Source organism: Nannospalax galili, unplaced genomic scaffold (genome assembly GCF_000622305.1).
Source record: "Nannospalax galili isolate Female #2095 unplaced genomic scaffold, S.galili_v1.0 scaffold114, whole genome shotgun sequence".
Classification (NCBI taxonomy): Eukaryota; Metazoa; Chordata; class Mammalia; order Rodentia; family Spalacidae; genus Nannospalax; species Nannospalax galili.
In genome coordinates, this window is record NW_008336930.1 from 1,059,720 (window position 1) to 1,072,757 (window position 13,038).

Below are 13,038 nucleotides of genomic sequence, written 5' to 3' on the forward strand. Positions count from 1 at the left end.
AAAAAAAAAAAAAAGACATGAGATCGAGAAGATGGAAGAAGCTATGGTTGGGCAATATGCAGAGAGCCACAGGGAGACTCCAAAGAGTCATTGCTACAACAGCAGCCAGTTTAATCAACTACAGAACAAGCTAATTCTGCCTCATCAGTATTGGTTTTCTCTGTGAATTATACAGTACTAGTACCAGAGGAACAGGGGTAGGTAAGAGACTAACTAGAATAGCGTCTGAGCCATATTTTATTTTCATAAAATCCAACAAACAGCTTTTGATTCCTGAGCTCATCATTGACTTAATTAGACCTTCATAAAATATTCTATGCTGATTGTAAAAGAATTCGTGTCTTTGAATACCAATTTGCAGTGAGTTTTCTCATCTTTGGAATTGGCATCACCATGGTTCCTTACTGCCAGGCTCTTCAGATGCTCTTGCCCCTGCTGACCTTTTCTATGTCTTATACTCTCCCTGGAGGGTTTTCATTCTTGCTCATTCATGTATTCCCCTGATATTTATGTCTGTTCTTCAGTCATGAAAGGATATCACCTCTCCTTCCCCTGAAACTCCTAGTACCTGTCAGCAAAACTTCACACATTCCCTCTCTCCTGAAAAAGGAAAACCTTTTGCCATTACAAGGGTGCTTCAAATGTATTTTTACTTGTTATTCATTAAATTTATATTGATCACATATGTTTTCCCAAAATTATTTTGAAAAAGTTTTACATGAATTAGCCAATGCAACATGGCTGGTGTGATCACAAAAGAAAATGAAGAAGGAAGCCAGCAGACCAACTACAATTACTGTTCTTGACTAAAAATTTGCTCTAAATAATGAAGATCTAAAACCTAGCATCCTATTATTATTTAGGTATCATTGTTGAAGAGAACATAGTCTCTTAGAATAACGTTCTTTACCCTCGGTCCACAGTTGATGAAAACCTTGACAGTGGAATTTATACTCATAGTCAGTAATAAAATTTGTCCTTATTAGACTCAACAAATGTTTATTTAGGAGCTGTTAAATACATTTGGATGTCTCATTTTGCTAGGGAGAGACAGGAGCAATTGAATTACAATTAACATTAAGATTGGGGATGACTCATGACAGAGTACTTACTAAGCATGTACCAGAACCTGGGTTTGATTCTAGTACCACAAATAAACTAAAAAACTAATATCATTTGGTTATTATCACAACAACAGGCAAATCAATAGCTCTTTACATCTTAGGCAATAAAAGTTTGCATGGGAGTGAACAAAAGTTGGTGTAAGGGTTGGAGAGATATGGTGTAACGCCTGGTAAGTTGATCAGACTTCAGGATGTGAACCCACACCCATGAGCACTAAAGAAACATGGATTTGAATTGAGAGTCCTTTAAAAAACAAAGATTAAATAAAGAAATAAAAAAGGTATGTATAGTAATAGAGGATATGAACTCTGGGTGTGAGGTAATGGGGAGGGGCTGAAGAGCAGGGAGGTAGTCTGAATGTGATTCAAATATATTGTATGAAATTCTGGAATTAATAGAAAATTTAAACAAGCAAATAAAACAAGAAAACAAAGTACATGTCCTTCACTTTCAGAGGTCTCAAGTTAAATTGCCAGCACCCACATAAGGCAGCCTACAACCACCTCTTTCTCCAGTTCCAGAGGGTATGACACTTTCATTTGACCTCTGCAGGCACCTGCATTCAGATGCACACACACACACACACACACACACAATCAGAAATAAAATAATATCTTTAAAAAAAAGTGTCATTCTACATATGGACCTCAGCCCAGCTAGGAAGAAGAAGGAATACTTCTCTGGAGTAGTGGTTCCTGGTGTTACGAACAAATGTTATAAGCCACTACACATCACCTCTTAGAATGGAGTTTGGTGTTGAATGACAAGGCAACAAAAGAAAAGACTTTCCATTTCCCTACAAATGACACAATTTTGTTCTTTATGCTGAATAAAATCACATTATATTTGTTTTTGTGTGTCTGTGTCTATGTGTCTGTGTGTCTATGTGTCGCTGTATGTGTGTATATAGACATTACATACATTCATGCCACGTTTTCTATAGTCATTCCTCTATGAAGAGACACGCCACATTATTTTTAATAATGTCCTTATGAAATTCAATACTATGTGCAGTAAATATATGTGTCAATTTGAAAATGAATAATGGAAGGACAAGACAAAAGAGTTTTGCAGGCCCTGGGACAGCAAGTGCAAAACCATGTGCGAAAGAGTTTGCTCAGGGGCTTAGCCATGAAGGGACTTATGTTCAGGTTAATTCACTTTGTATTATGCTTGAGAAGTTAAGGAGCTTTGAAAAGTTTGTGTTAGAAATTGCCATTACTTGATTGCTAATTTTTAAATACAGAATTGCAGTATGAAGACACAGATTAAAAGAAAACAGACAGACTTTAAAGCTTTATCTAGAATAAGGACATGGAAGGAAGAAAAAGTGCTGTACTGTCAAAAATGCTAATCAACAATGTTCTCCATCATAATAAAATATGAATACAGAGTCATTTTGCTGAGTGCTTTTCTGCATGATTTGCAAGCAAAACAGATTTTCTTTGAGGTGAATATAATTTTGTGCATTTTTAACCTACTATGAAACACTTTGTTGAGTAATGAAATTTATTTCCTCCACATCTTTGTTAGAATTATCATATGCTTGGGTCTTCAATGAGTATCCATCCTTTGTTGAAGAAGATAGTCGGAGATTTGTCTCTCAAGAGACAGGGCACCTCTACATTGCTAAGGTGGAGCCGTCCGATGTGGGAAATTACACATGTGTTGTGACAAGCACTGTGACAAATGCCAGAGTCCTGGGTTCCCCGACTCCTTTGGTGCTGCGAGCTGATGGTATGACACCTTCCCATGTGGCATTCCCATGAAGTCACTTGTTTTAACTTTTATAGTCTTGAGGTGTTTCATAGCATTTAATGTTTTATGATAAGTTAAAAACATCACTAATGTAACATTATGAAGGAAAATTTTTCTGTCATTACCACCTTGATGGGCACCTAAGAGGTGTCTATGAGCTACAATAGAAAGTCATTTTGGGGGCCTAGCAGATCAGTTGGTAGAGGACTTGTCTAGCATACACACAGCCCTGGGTTTGATCCCCAGCATTACATAAACTGGGTGATGTACTGCACATCTGTAATCTAGTACTTGGGAACTGGAGACAAGAAGAGTATAAATTCAGAAGTTCAAGGACATCATGAACTATGTAGTAGGTTTGAGGCCAGAATGGGCTCCATGAGACTCAGAGAGAAGTGGGGTGGGGGGTTACCAATATATAAGCCTTGGTAGTTGACCTTAAGAAACTATTTGATGCAGCATAGTGCCTTAAGCACAAAGTATGAACACACTCTTTCCAGTTATAATTGAATTAGAATGCACCCACTTGTTAATTGACTATTTTTATGCCATGAAGCCATTTAATAAGTTTAAGATTGGCATCTCTTCAACCAGGTTGCCATTTAGAATTTTTCCTGCAATAAATTTTGTACCTTAGGAAATTTCAAGGAGTCATAATCCATTGAGTATTTCATCTTAAATAGAAATTTTCAAAGTGAATATTAAATTTCAGGTGCCTTCCATTTCATTTGCAGTATGATAGTGTTTTTCTTAGAAATGCTTTGCTTATTGCAGTACTTATGACTCAATGAAGCCAGAGTTCCTAAATGTTTACTTAGGTTGCATATTTGATCCAGGTTTGCCCTAGTAGGTAATTGCAGTCACTAAAAGAAGTGGTAAATTCAAAGTGGAGTTAAAGAAAGTTTTATTTACAAAAACAAAATAACATAGGAAATATTTGACACTACTGATTTTGTATTATGAATTCACAGGTGTCATGGGTGAATATGAACCCAAAATAGAAGTTCAGTTTCCAGAAACTCTTCCAGCAGCTAAAGGTTCAACTGTGAAATTGGAATGCTTTGCCCTTGGAAAGTAAGTTTGAGAACATTCATTTCCATCGCTGCAGTATTAGGTTAACTTCAGGATGAGTTGGGAACTACTTTTTCTTGGTAGTATAATTTCTTTTAATTTATACCTTTGTAAAAGTAATTTTGATTTTTAAATTAGCATATGCAGTATTAGATATCATTTTGGTATTTTCGAACAATGTGTGTTTTAGTAGATTCTCCTCCCGGCTTATCTCTGCTACCCACTGCTGCCCTTGATCCATCCTCGTATCTTCTTGATCACTCTTTTCCCCTCCTTCCTGTCCTGTGTGTTATTTTTTTCTCACCCCATCCCTCCTCATCGCTTATATTTACCCTCTTGTTTCATTTCTAAATTCTTAAGTCTTTATCCACACTTAGAGTGTGTGTGTGTGTGTGTGTGTGTGTGTGTGTGTGTGTGTGTACATCACAGACTGGAATCTACATGTAAGGGGGAACATGCATGGCTTTTTTTGTGGTTCTGAGTTTGGGTCAGCTCAATGTTATATTTTCTAGATCCATCCATTTTCCTGCAAATCTTATCATTTTATTTCTCTTTACAACTGAATAATACTCGATTGTGTGTATGTTCAACATTTTCATTATTTTAGTAAATCATGTGTAGTAAGAAGAATGGATGTGCGAGGATATATGCAGTGGGATATGAAATTGATCTGTTATATGCCCAGAAGTAGTACAGCTGAGTTTTACGACTGTTGAATTTATAATTATTTTAGAAACCTCTATCCTGATTTCATATTGGCTGTATCAGTTTGCATTCTTATAAGCAATGAATGAAGGTCCCTCTTTCTTGTCATACTTCCTGGAAGTTTTAGTCAGATTTACTCTAACTGGGGGTGAGGTGGTTTCTCAACCTTGTTCTAATTTGCATTTCCCTGTTGAGTAGGGATGTTGAATACTTGCCAAAATATTTAATGGCCTGTTGTGCTTCTTCTTTTGATAACTGTTTAATTTACCAGCCCATTTACTGGCTGGCAGTTTTGTTTCATTGGTATCTTTTTTTTTTTTTCTTGCTTCTTTTTGAATTCTGAATATTAGCTCCCTATTTGCTGATAAGGATTTTCACTCATCCTGTGAACTGTGTGCGGATGCTCTGCTGATAGGCTCTTTTGCTGTGCAGAAACTTTAATTTTATGTAGTCCCATCTATTGATACTTAGAGCTAGTTCTTGTGCTATTAAAGTTGTGGTCAGAAAGTTCTTACATAAATAAATATGTGTCTTAAAATGCATTTCCTATGTTTTCTTCTAGCAGTTTTAGTGTTTTAGGCCTTTAAATTGAGATTTGATCCATTTTGAGTTTTTTTTTGTGCAGGGTAAAAAATAAGGATCCAATTTTATTCTTATTTAGATAGGCCTCCAGTTTGGCCAGCACCATTGTTGAATCCTTCATCTTTTTTTCCCACTGCATGTTTTTGACTCCTTTGTCAAAAATTACGTGCCTTAGGATTGTCAGTTTTTTCTGGGTCCTCCATTCTGTTCCTTTGGATTGCCTGTGTGTTTATATGCCAGTACCAGTCTGTGTCATTGTAGCTGTGAAGTATAATTTGGGGTCAAGTAGTGTGTGTGTTTTCTTTTTTTCCTTAGGATTGCTTTAACTATTGTGGTAATTAGTAATTCCATGTGAATCTTTGGGTGGCTTTTCCTAGCTCTTTAAAGAGTGATACTGAAAATTTTATGACTGCTGCATTTAATCTGAAGATTAATTTTGTTATAGCCGCTTTCACGATATTAATTCTGTCAGTTGAGGTACATGGAAAGCCTTCCTGTCATCTAGTATTTTCTTTGATTCCTTTGAAGTTTTCATTAAAGGCTTCTTTCACTTTCTTCATTAGCTTTATTCCTATGTACTTTGTTGTGGACATTTCTAATTTCTTTCTCTGTGAGTTCATTGTTGATAGAGATATAGGCATGATTTTTGCATATTGTTTTTGTTGCTGTTAAAATATTTTATTTATTTTTATGTGTATTTTTAAGTGTTTTGTCTGCATATAAGTACACCACGTGCATGCAGTGCCCTTGGAGGCCAGAAGACGATGATGTCTTAAAACTGGGGTTACTGAAGGTTGCTAGCCACCATGTGGTTTCTGGGAGCTGGACCCAGGTCCTCTGTAAAAGCAGCAAGTTCTCCTAACTGCTAAGGCGTCTCTCCAGTCTCAGTGTGTTTATGAATTATAAGAATTGTTCTGGTTGATTCTATAGGATCATTTCAATATAGAATCCTGTTATCTGAAATAAATATAGTTTGAGTTTCTTTTCCCACTTTTATCTCTGTAATGTCTTTCTCTTGTCTTATTACTCTACCTACCTAAGACTTTGAGCACTGTACTGAGCAAGAGAGTTGAAGTTGGGCATCCTTACCTTGTTCATGATCCTGAAGGAAATGTTCTCTGTTTTCGCTGTTTAGAATAATGTTGGCAGTTGGTTTGTTGTATGCAGCCTTTATCGTTTTGAGGTATGATGTATTTATCCTAATGGCTCCAGGATATTTATCACAAAGGCAAGTTGAGTTTCGTCAAATGTCTTCTGCATCTATTGAGGTGATTATGTGATTTCTGTCCAAGTTTATTTATATGATAGATTATCTTTATTGACTTGTGTGTGTTGAACCAATTTTCCTACTTGAAAATGAAGCCCACTTTTCTTTTTTTAAAATATTTTATTTATTTTTATTTTTTATGTGTATGACTGTATTGCCTGCATGTGTCTAAGTGCACCCATGTCATGCAAAGCCCAGGCAGGTCAGAAGAACGCATCAAGTTCACCTGGAACTGGAGTTACAGAGAGTTGTTAGCTGCCATGTGGGTGCTGGGAATTGAACCCAGATCCTCTGTAAGAGCAGCCAATACGCTTAACCATTGATCTAGCTCTCCAGCCACTGAAGCCCACTTTTTCATAATGTATCATTTTCTTAATGTGTTCCTGATTTTGTTTGCAAGTATTTTGGGAAGAATTTTTGCATCGACAGTCATCAGGGAAATTGATCTGTAGTTCTCTCTCTCTCCCTCCTTCCCTCCTTCCTTCCCTCCCTCCCTTCCTTCTTCTTCCTTTCTTTTTTTGGTTATATTTTTATCTACTTTCAGTATCAGGATAACATTGTCTTTATGGAATTAGTTTATTAGTGTTCCCTCCCTTTCTACACGGTCAAACAATTTGAGTAGTGTTAATATTAGATCTTCCTGAAAGGTTCGAGAGCATTCAACACTGAATGCAGCTGGTCCCAGGCTTTTCTTTGTGAAGAGATGTTTGGTTACAGCTTCAATCTCATTGCTTGCAATGTCTGTTTAAGTTATTTACATCTTCTGGCTTTAATTTTAGTAGTCATATACATTTACAAGTTTGTTTATTTAATGTATGCTTTCTTGCTTTTGGAGTATAAGTTTACAAAGTGTTCTTTAGTAATGTTCTAAATTTCCTCAGAGTCTAGTGTCACAATACCATTTAAAAAATATTTTATAATTTTTATTTTGTATGTACGAGTGAATTACCTGCATGTGTATTAGTGCACCCGTGTCATGTAATGCCCACAGAGGTCAGTGGTGGGTGTCAGATCCCCTGGAACTAGAGGCACAGTTGGTTGTTAGCTGCCATGCCATGTGGGTCCTGGGAATTGAACCTGCGTCCTCTGCAAAAGCACTCAGTGCCATCTCTCCAGCCTCAACAACACCATTTCTTACTTTAATTTTAATCTGATTCTTTCACTCTCCATTTGTCAGTTTGGCTAAGTATTTATCAACCTTTTTAACTCTCAAATCCCTAAATATGTGATTGATTGAGTATATTTTCTTTTTTTAAAATAAGGGGTTTTATTATTATTATTATTATTATTAATTTTGAGACAGGGCCTCCCTATAGACCTATCTGGCCTGTAACTCAGTGTGTCAGCAAGGCTGCCCTCCATCTCACAGAGATCCGTCTGCCTCTCCAGTATTTGGGCTCAAACAATGGTGACAGCATGGACAAGATCTATGCAAACTCAAGTACAAAAAAACCTTGCATACAACTGGGGAAATGGGAAGCAGGACCCAACCATTACCAAGGAACTATTGTCAGCTGATTACTTTCCAGTGAGGAAGAGTTGATCTTTAAGGGAGTTTCTCTAGATAGGCTGACTAGACCCCAGTGACTGAACTTGCACTGAGGGACTTCTGGGTACACTAACTTGACTCAGTAGGCCTTAAGATATATGACAGAATGCATGAAATCCATGGAGGGTCAATGGGTTGTGAATAGAGGAGGGGGTATGATTAAGATGTTTTATGTGAAATCTACAAAATCCAATAAAAAAATGTACATAAAAAAAGGCATGTGCCACCATGCTAGTGATTATGTATATTTTCTCAAACTTACTTTTGCTTAAAAGCAAACAAATAATTAAACACAGGAAATGTATGTATGGCATGTAGTTTGAAGGTTTTAAAACAATTTGGAGAAAATGAGTATGTCTTATTTTCAAAAACTGAACTGGCAATAAGTTTTCTTTTACTTGCTTATTTGTTGTATTTTTCTGTATTTGCATCATGTATTGATTGAAAAAAATGAAGTTTTTCTTATTAAAATATAAACTTAAAGACAGATCTATTTGGACATAATGGTGCATGCCTGTAATCCCATCACTCAGGAGTCATTACAGAAAAATCTGGAGTTAGAGACCAGTCTGGGCTAAATAGTGAGACCTTGGCTCAGAACAAATATTATTTGTTTTTGCATCCTGTTTATATAATTAACAGCTGGAAGTCTCCTGCATTTGAAACTGGTACCTTCACTCTGTCTTATCCAAAGCTTTCTTTTGTCAAGTCCACAAGCTTTCCAGAGAACAGCAATCAATTTTACAATTTTCTCATTAGCCCTGTGCCTCAGATTAATTGGAAAAGAAGTGATGGAATGCCATTTCCCAACAAAATTAAATTGAGGAAGTTCAGTGCTGTGCTTGAAATCCCTAACTTCCAACAGGAAGATGCAGGTTCCTATGAGTGCATTGCTGAAAATTCACGAGGAAAAAATGTGGCTAGAGGGCGTCTGACTTACTATGGTAAGCATCTATTTGGGGAAAATTTGTATTATTGCTTTTGCTCTCCCATGGGTGTTTTGGGAATGGGAATGGCTATAGCAGAATATGAAGATTTAATTTGTGTTCTCTATATTTTATTTTTATTTTGTTAAGTAAGGACAAACATTTATCAGAGAAGGAAGAAATTATAAAGAAATACAACTTCGCAAGCAACTTGAAGACACATTCTTTTGCATATTTAAAATTATTTATATGATAACAAAATCTTTCACATTTTTTTCTGAGTGACCTTTCACCTACTGAAGCATGTCAAAGAGAGCTGCCTGTACTTTCTTCTAGAAGAGGTGGTTTTATGTCTTATTTTAGTATGCAGAATAAAACTGCCTACTCCAAAAGTTGCAATTATTGTGAATTAAACAAATGGAATAAACTGAGAACCTTGCTGTTATTCACTCTTACCTCTCTCTGCAATATGCATCTTCAGTCTATTTTTTTCCTTTACTTTGCAATCACATTTATTTGATGTACTCCTCAATTTGGGGAAAGAAAGAATAATGGTTCCTTTATTTAGAAAGCTCTTTTTGAGAAAATAAGCTATTCTGTTTCCTTTCAAATTTCTTTTGTTTAAATATGCCATTAGATTTTGATGAAAACATGATTCAGAAAGTATTATTATATTACTGTACAAAATACACCTGTAAAATGCATGAAAATGGAAGTTCTCTGAATATGTATTTGCAGTTTAATCATTAGCAGCATTGCAAAACTAGTGATAATTCACCAACTTTTTGAAAGGCAAATTGCATTATAGTCTATTTATTTTAGTAACTGGAAATTCAACAGCTTTCAGTGCCAGTGTGTAAAGTATAGATAAATGTTACAGAAAGGACAATTATTAAAATAATAGGAGCTGCTATGATCCTCTCTCAGTACATATATACTTTACAAGTATGTCATCTCTGACATAATTAATACTTACTTCCATATCTAGAGCAACAAAGAAGCATGCTTTGATGTTTTGTAACTTTACTGTCTTGTTCCATGATCAGTTTTGATTTGTTTTTTGTTGTTGTTGTTGTTTTGTTTTGTCAATTAAGATGGGGGTCTTCCTGCAGCCCCAGCTGGCTTGGAATTCACTATGTAGACGAGGCTGACCTCAGTCTTACAAAGATCCACCTGCCTCTGCCTCCGGAGTGCTGGGAGCATGCCATGATCAGTTTTGAATATAAGTAAGTGTCCCATGTCAGGGATGTGAGCTGGAATAATATAGGACCTCTAGTAGTGATGATAACAAAAAGATTAACATTTAACCTTTGAGGCTAGCTAGCTCTAAGTCCTCCATAAGACAACTACCATTTCTCACGCTCTAGCTTAGCTGCTTCGTTCTGAGCACCTACTACTTGTTTCAGTCAGGATCAGAAGTGACTACTGTGAGAAAGCAGAGGATACTGTTTCAATTAATGATTCACTAGACTGTTTTTAGGCCTTTGTCCAAGTGTCCCTCTCTAAATAATAGTCATATGCCTCACGTGAAGACACATGGAAAGTTAAACTAACATTCAAGCACCTTAGCATCAGATAGTGTCTCGGTTTCTCTGATTTTTATCTTTTTTCTGTATTGCCTTCATCTTGTTCCTATTTCTCCATGTTAATTACCATTGTATTACAAGGTGGCCGCCAGCCACAACCAGCACATCAGTTGCTATTCATTCTTCTGTTTTCCAAAACATCTAGTAATCTGTTGCCCAAATGTTCATCCCTATTGCCCTCACTGGAAAGGAGAAATAGGATTAAACAGCTTGAGAGCCTCCCTTTGGAAATGGAGTATAATATTAACTCTCCCTAGATTTTATGGACAATATGAGATGATGGAAGGGAGCACAACAGAATGAAAGACGGGTGTTATTTTAATGCATGGAAATTAAGGTGCAATAGAAAACCAACATCATCTGCTATACTTACTAAAAGAAGTGGACTATTTCCTAGGCCCATTTTATAGATAATAGATTACACATATAAGAAATAAATTGTAAATTAAAAACATGGTTTTGTGGAAGTTGCCTACAATTTTGGCTTAAGATTACATTACTGTCTCAAAAAGACCAAAAAAAAAAAAAAAAAAAGGATTACATTACAGCATCAAATGCCATGTAATTCTCTGATTATTTGGTCTAATCTTTCTTGTAAAAAATGGTGTGATAGAGTTTTGGTATCTCATGAGACGGTTATGGGAGAAAAATCATAATTAATGTGCCAGTTGTACTCTCAGGGCTGAGTCAGTGCACCAAATTAGTTCTTTTATTTTTCTGAGAAAAAGAATATTAGCATGGGCAACCAATTGTACAAATTCTTAATGGAAACTCAGGTCTCAGTCACAGGCTTATGGTAGCATCTCTCTTCAGTCTCATTAAACATTGGGCTGATGACTCCTGAAATGTGAAAATTGTGTTTTAATATGAAGTAGGATAAGTGATTTGGTGTGAACTATACTTCTTTGTATACAAAAAACAGAAGAACCCCTTAGACCTGTCCATTTTCAGGACAAGTCAATAACCATAGCTTCCTTTCTATTTCATTTACAAAAAGGCAATTTTGTGTGATAGAAATGTAAAGACACATCTTCCTGTGGTTGCAATTACACAGAAGTAGATAAATCGCTTCTCCATAAGGAGAATACAAATGTGGATCCTGGGGCATATATCCTATGCATAATGCAATGTGAAACCACTATGACATCTCACCTCCCAGGTTTGGATCTGCAATACAAGCTGGGTCTTGGCTGAAAATACTGTGTGTTGAAATGGCTTTCATGGGAAGTGGTATGTCACTTTCATCTACAAAAAGAATTTTCCTAGTATCTTACAAAACATAAGTGAAATGATTAATCTCCTTGATCCAACTGATTTGCATGCATAATCTGAAGTTGCAACAATTACATCTTTTTTCTGATTAAAAAAATCATGATTCACATTGAGCCAATTTATCCATCTTTTGCCGTTTTCATTTTAATGCACTCAGAAGCTTGTAAGAAGTTCATTGGTTTGTATTTAATTGAGAGCTATTTCAAACTCAAAGGTAATATTTTTTCCTCAGCTATAGAAGTTTCTTTCCTATAGATACTAATATTTAGTTCATCATCACAACCAATATGTGCTGCCATTCACTTTAAAGTTGCCATCAGATATGATCTCATGATTCAAGAATATCCTTGAGGAGAAATCCATTTTTGTACCTGCATTACTATCTATGAATAGACATCCAAGAATTGAATAAAGTGTTCAGAATTTTGAAAAGAAAGCATAATGAACTTGCCTTAGAATATAACAGACGGCAACACCCATCTTCAAATCTAGAAATTCTTCATATAGCCATTCAGTGAGTTAAATCTAATTCCAGTGTGTGCTCGCTTTAATCTATCACGGACAGTCTTACATTCATTTATTCTGATATGGCTATAAGGCATTTAGTTTTTGTTTGTCGGATGATACAAATTTCTTTCCTTCCTATTCCCTATTTTCCCCCTATCACAGCAAAGCCTCATTGGGTTCACCTCATAAAAGATGTGGAAATAGCCGTGGAAGATAACCTCTACTGGGAATGCCGGGCCACTGGGAAGCCCAAACCCTCCTACAGATGGCTAAAAAATGGAGAGGCCCTAGTGCTAGAGGTGAGGTGCTGCAGCTGGTCAGTCCACTTCTACATTTTTTGTGTTTAAGAAGTGTTTCCTTTAGTTTCTAGAACCAGGGCTGAAGAGATGGCTTAGTATGTAAAGGGCTTGCCTTCCAGGCACAAGGACCGGAGTTCAATCTCTAGCACCCATGTAAAAAAGCTAGGTGTGGAAACAAATGCTTGTAATTCCAGAGCTGGGTAGCAGACACACAGGGATACCTGCCAGTAAAAGACATTGTCTCACAAAAAAACTGTGGGTACAGTTTGGACTTCATCTGAGGAAGGACCTTGAAAGTTGTCCATTGGCCTCCTCAAACACACATGCTTCCACATCACAACTGCACAAATATGTACACACACACACACACACATACACACACACACACACA

General features: G+C 36.4%; 1 protein-coding gene across 8 annotated transcripts in view; it reads left to right on the forward strand.

Moving 5' to 3' along the window:
* Cntn3 (contactin 3) overlaps nucleotides 1-13,038 on the forward strand; it is a 471,390-nt gene that overhangs the window by 338,094 nt on the left and 120,258 nt on the right. For all 8 annotated transcript variants that reach the window (XM_029562809.1, XM_029562808.1, XM_029562814.1 and 5 more), the window contains 4 exons: nucleotides 2,659-2,862; nucleotides 3,855-3,957; nucleotides 8,817-9,001; nucleotides 12,511-12,647. In XM_029562809.1, the coding sequence (XP_029418669.1) occupies nucleotides 2,659-2,862; nucleotides 3,855-3,957; nucleotides 8,817-9,001; nucleotides 12,511-12,647 (629 nt within the window). The remainder of the gene's footprint in view (nucleotides 1-2,658; nucleotides 2,863-3,854; nucleotides 3,958-8,816; nucleotides 9,002-12,510; nucleotides 12,648-13,038) is intronic.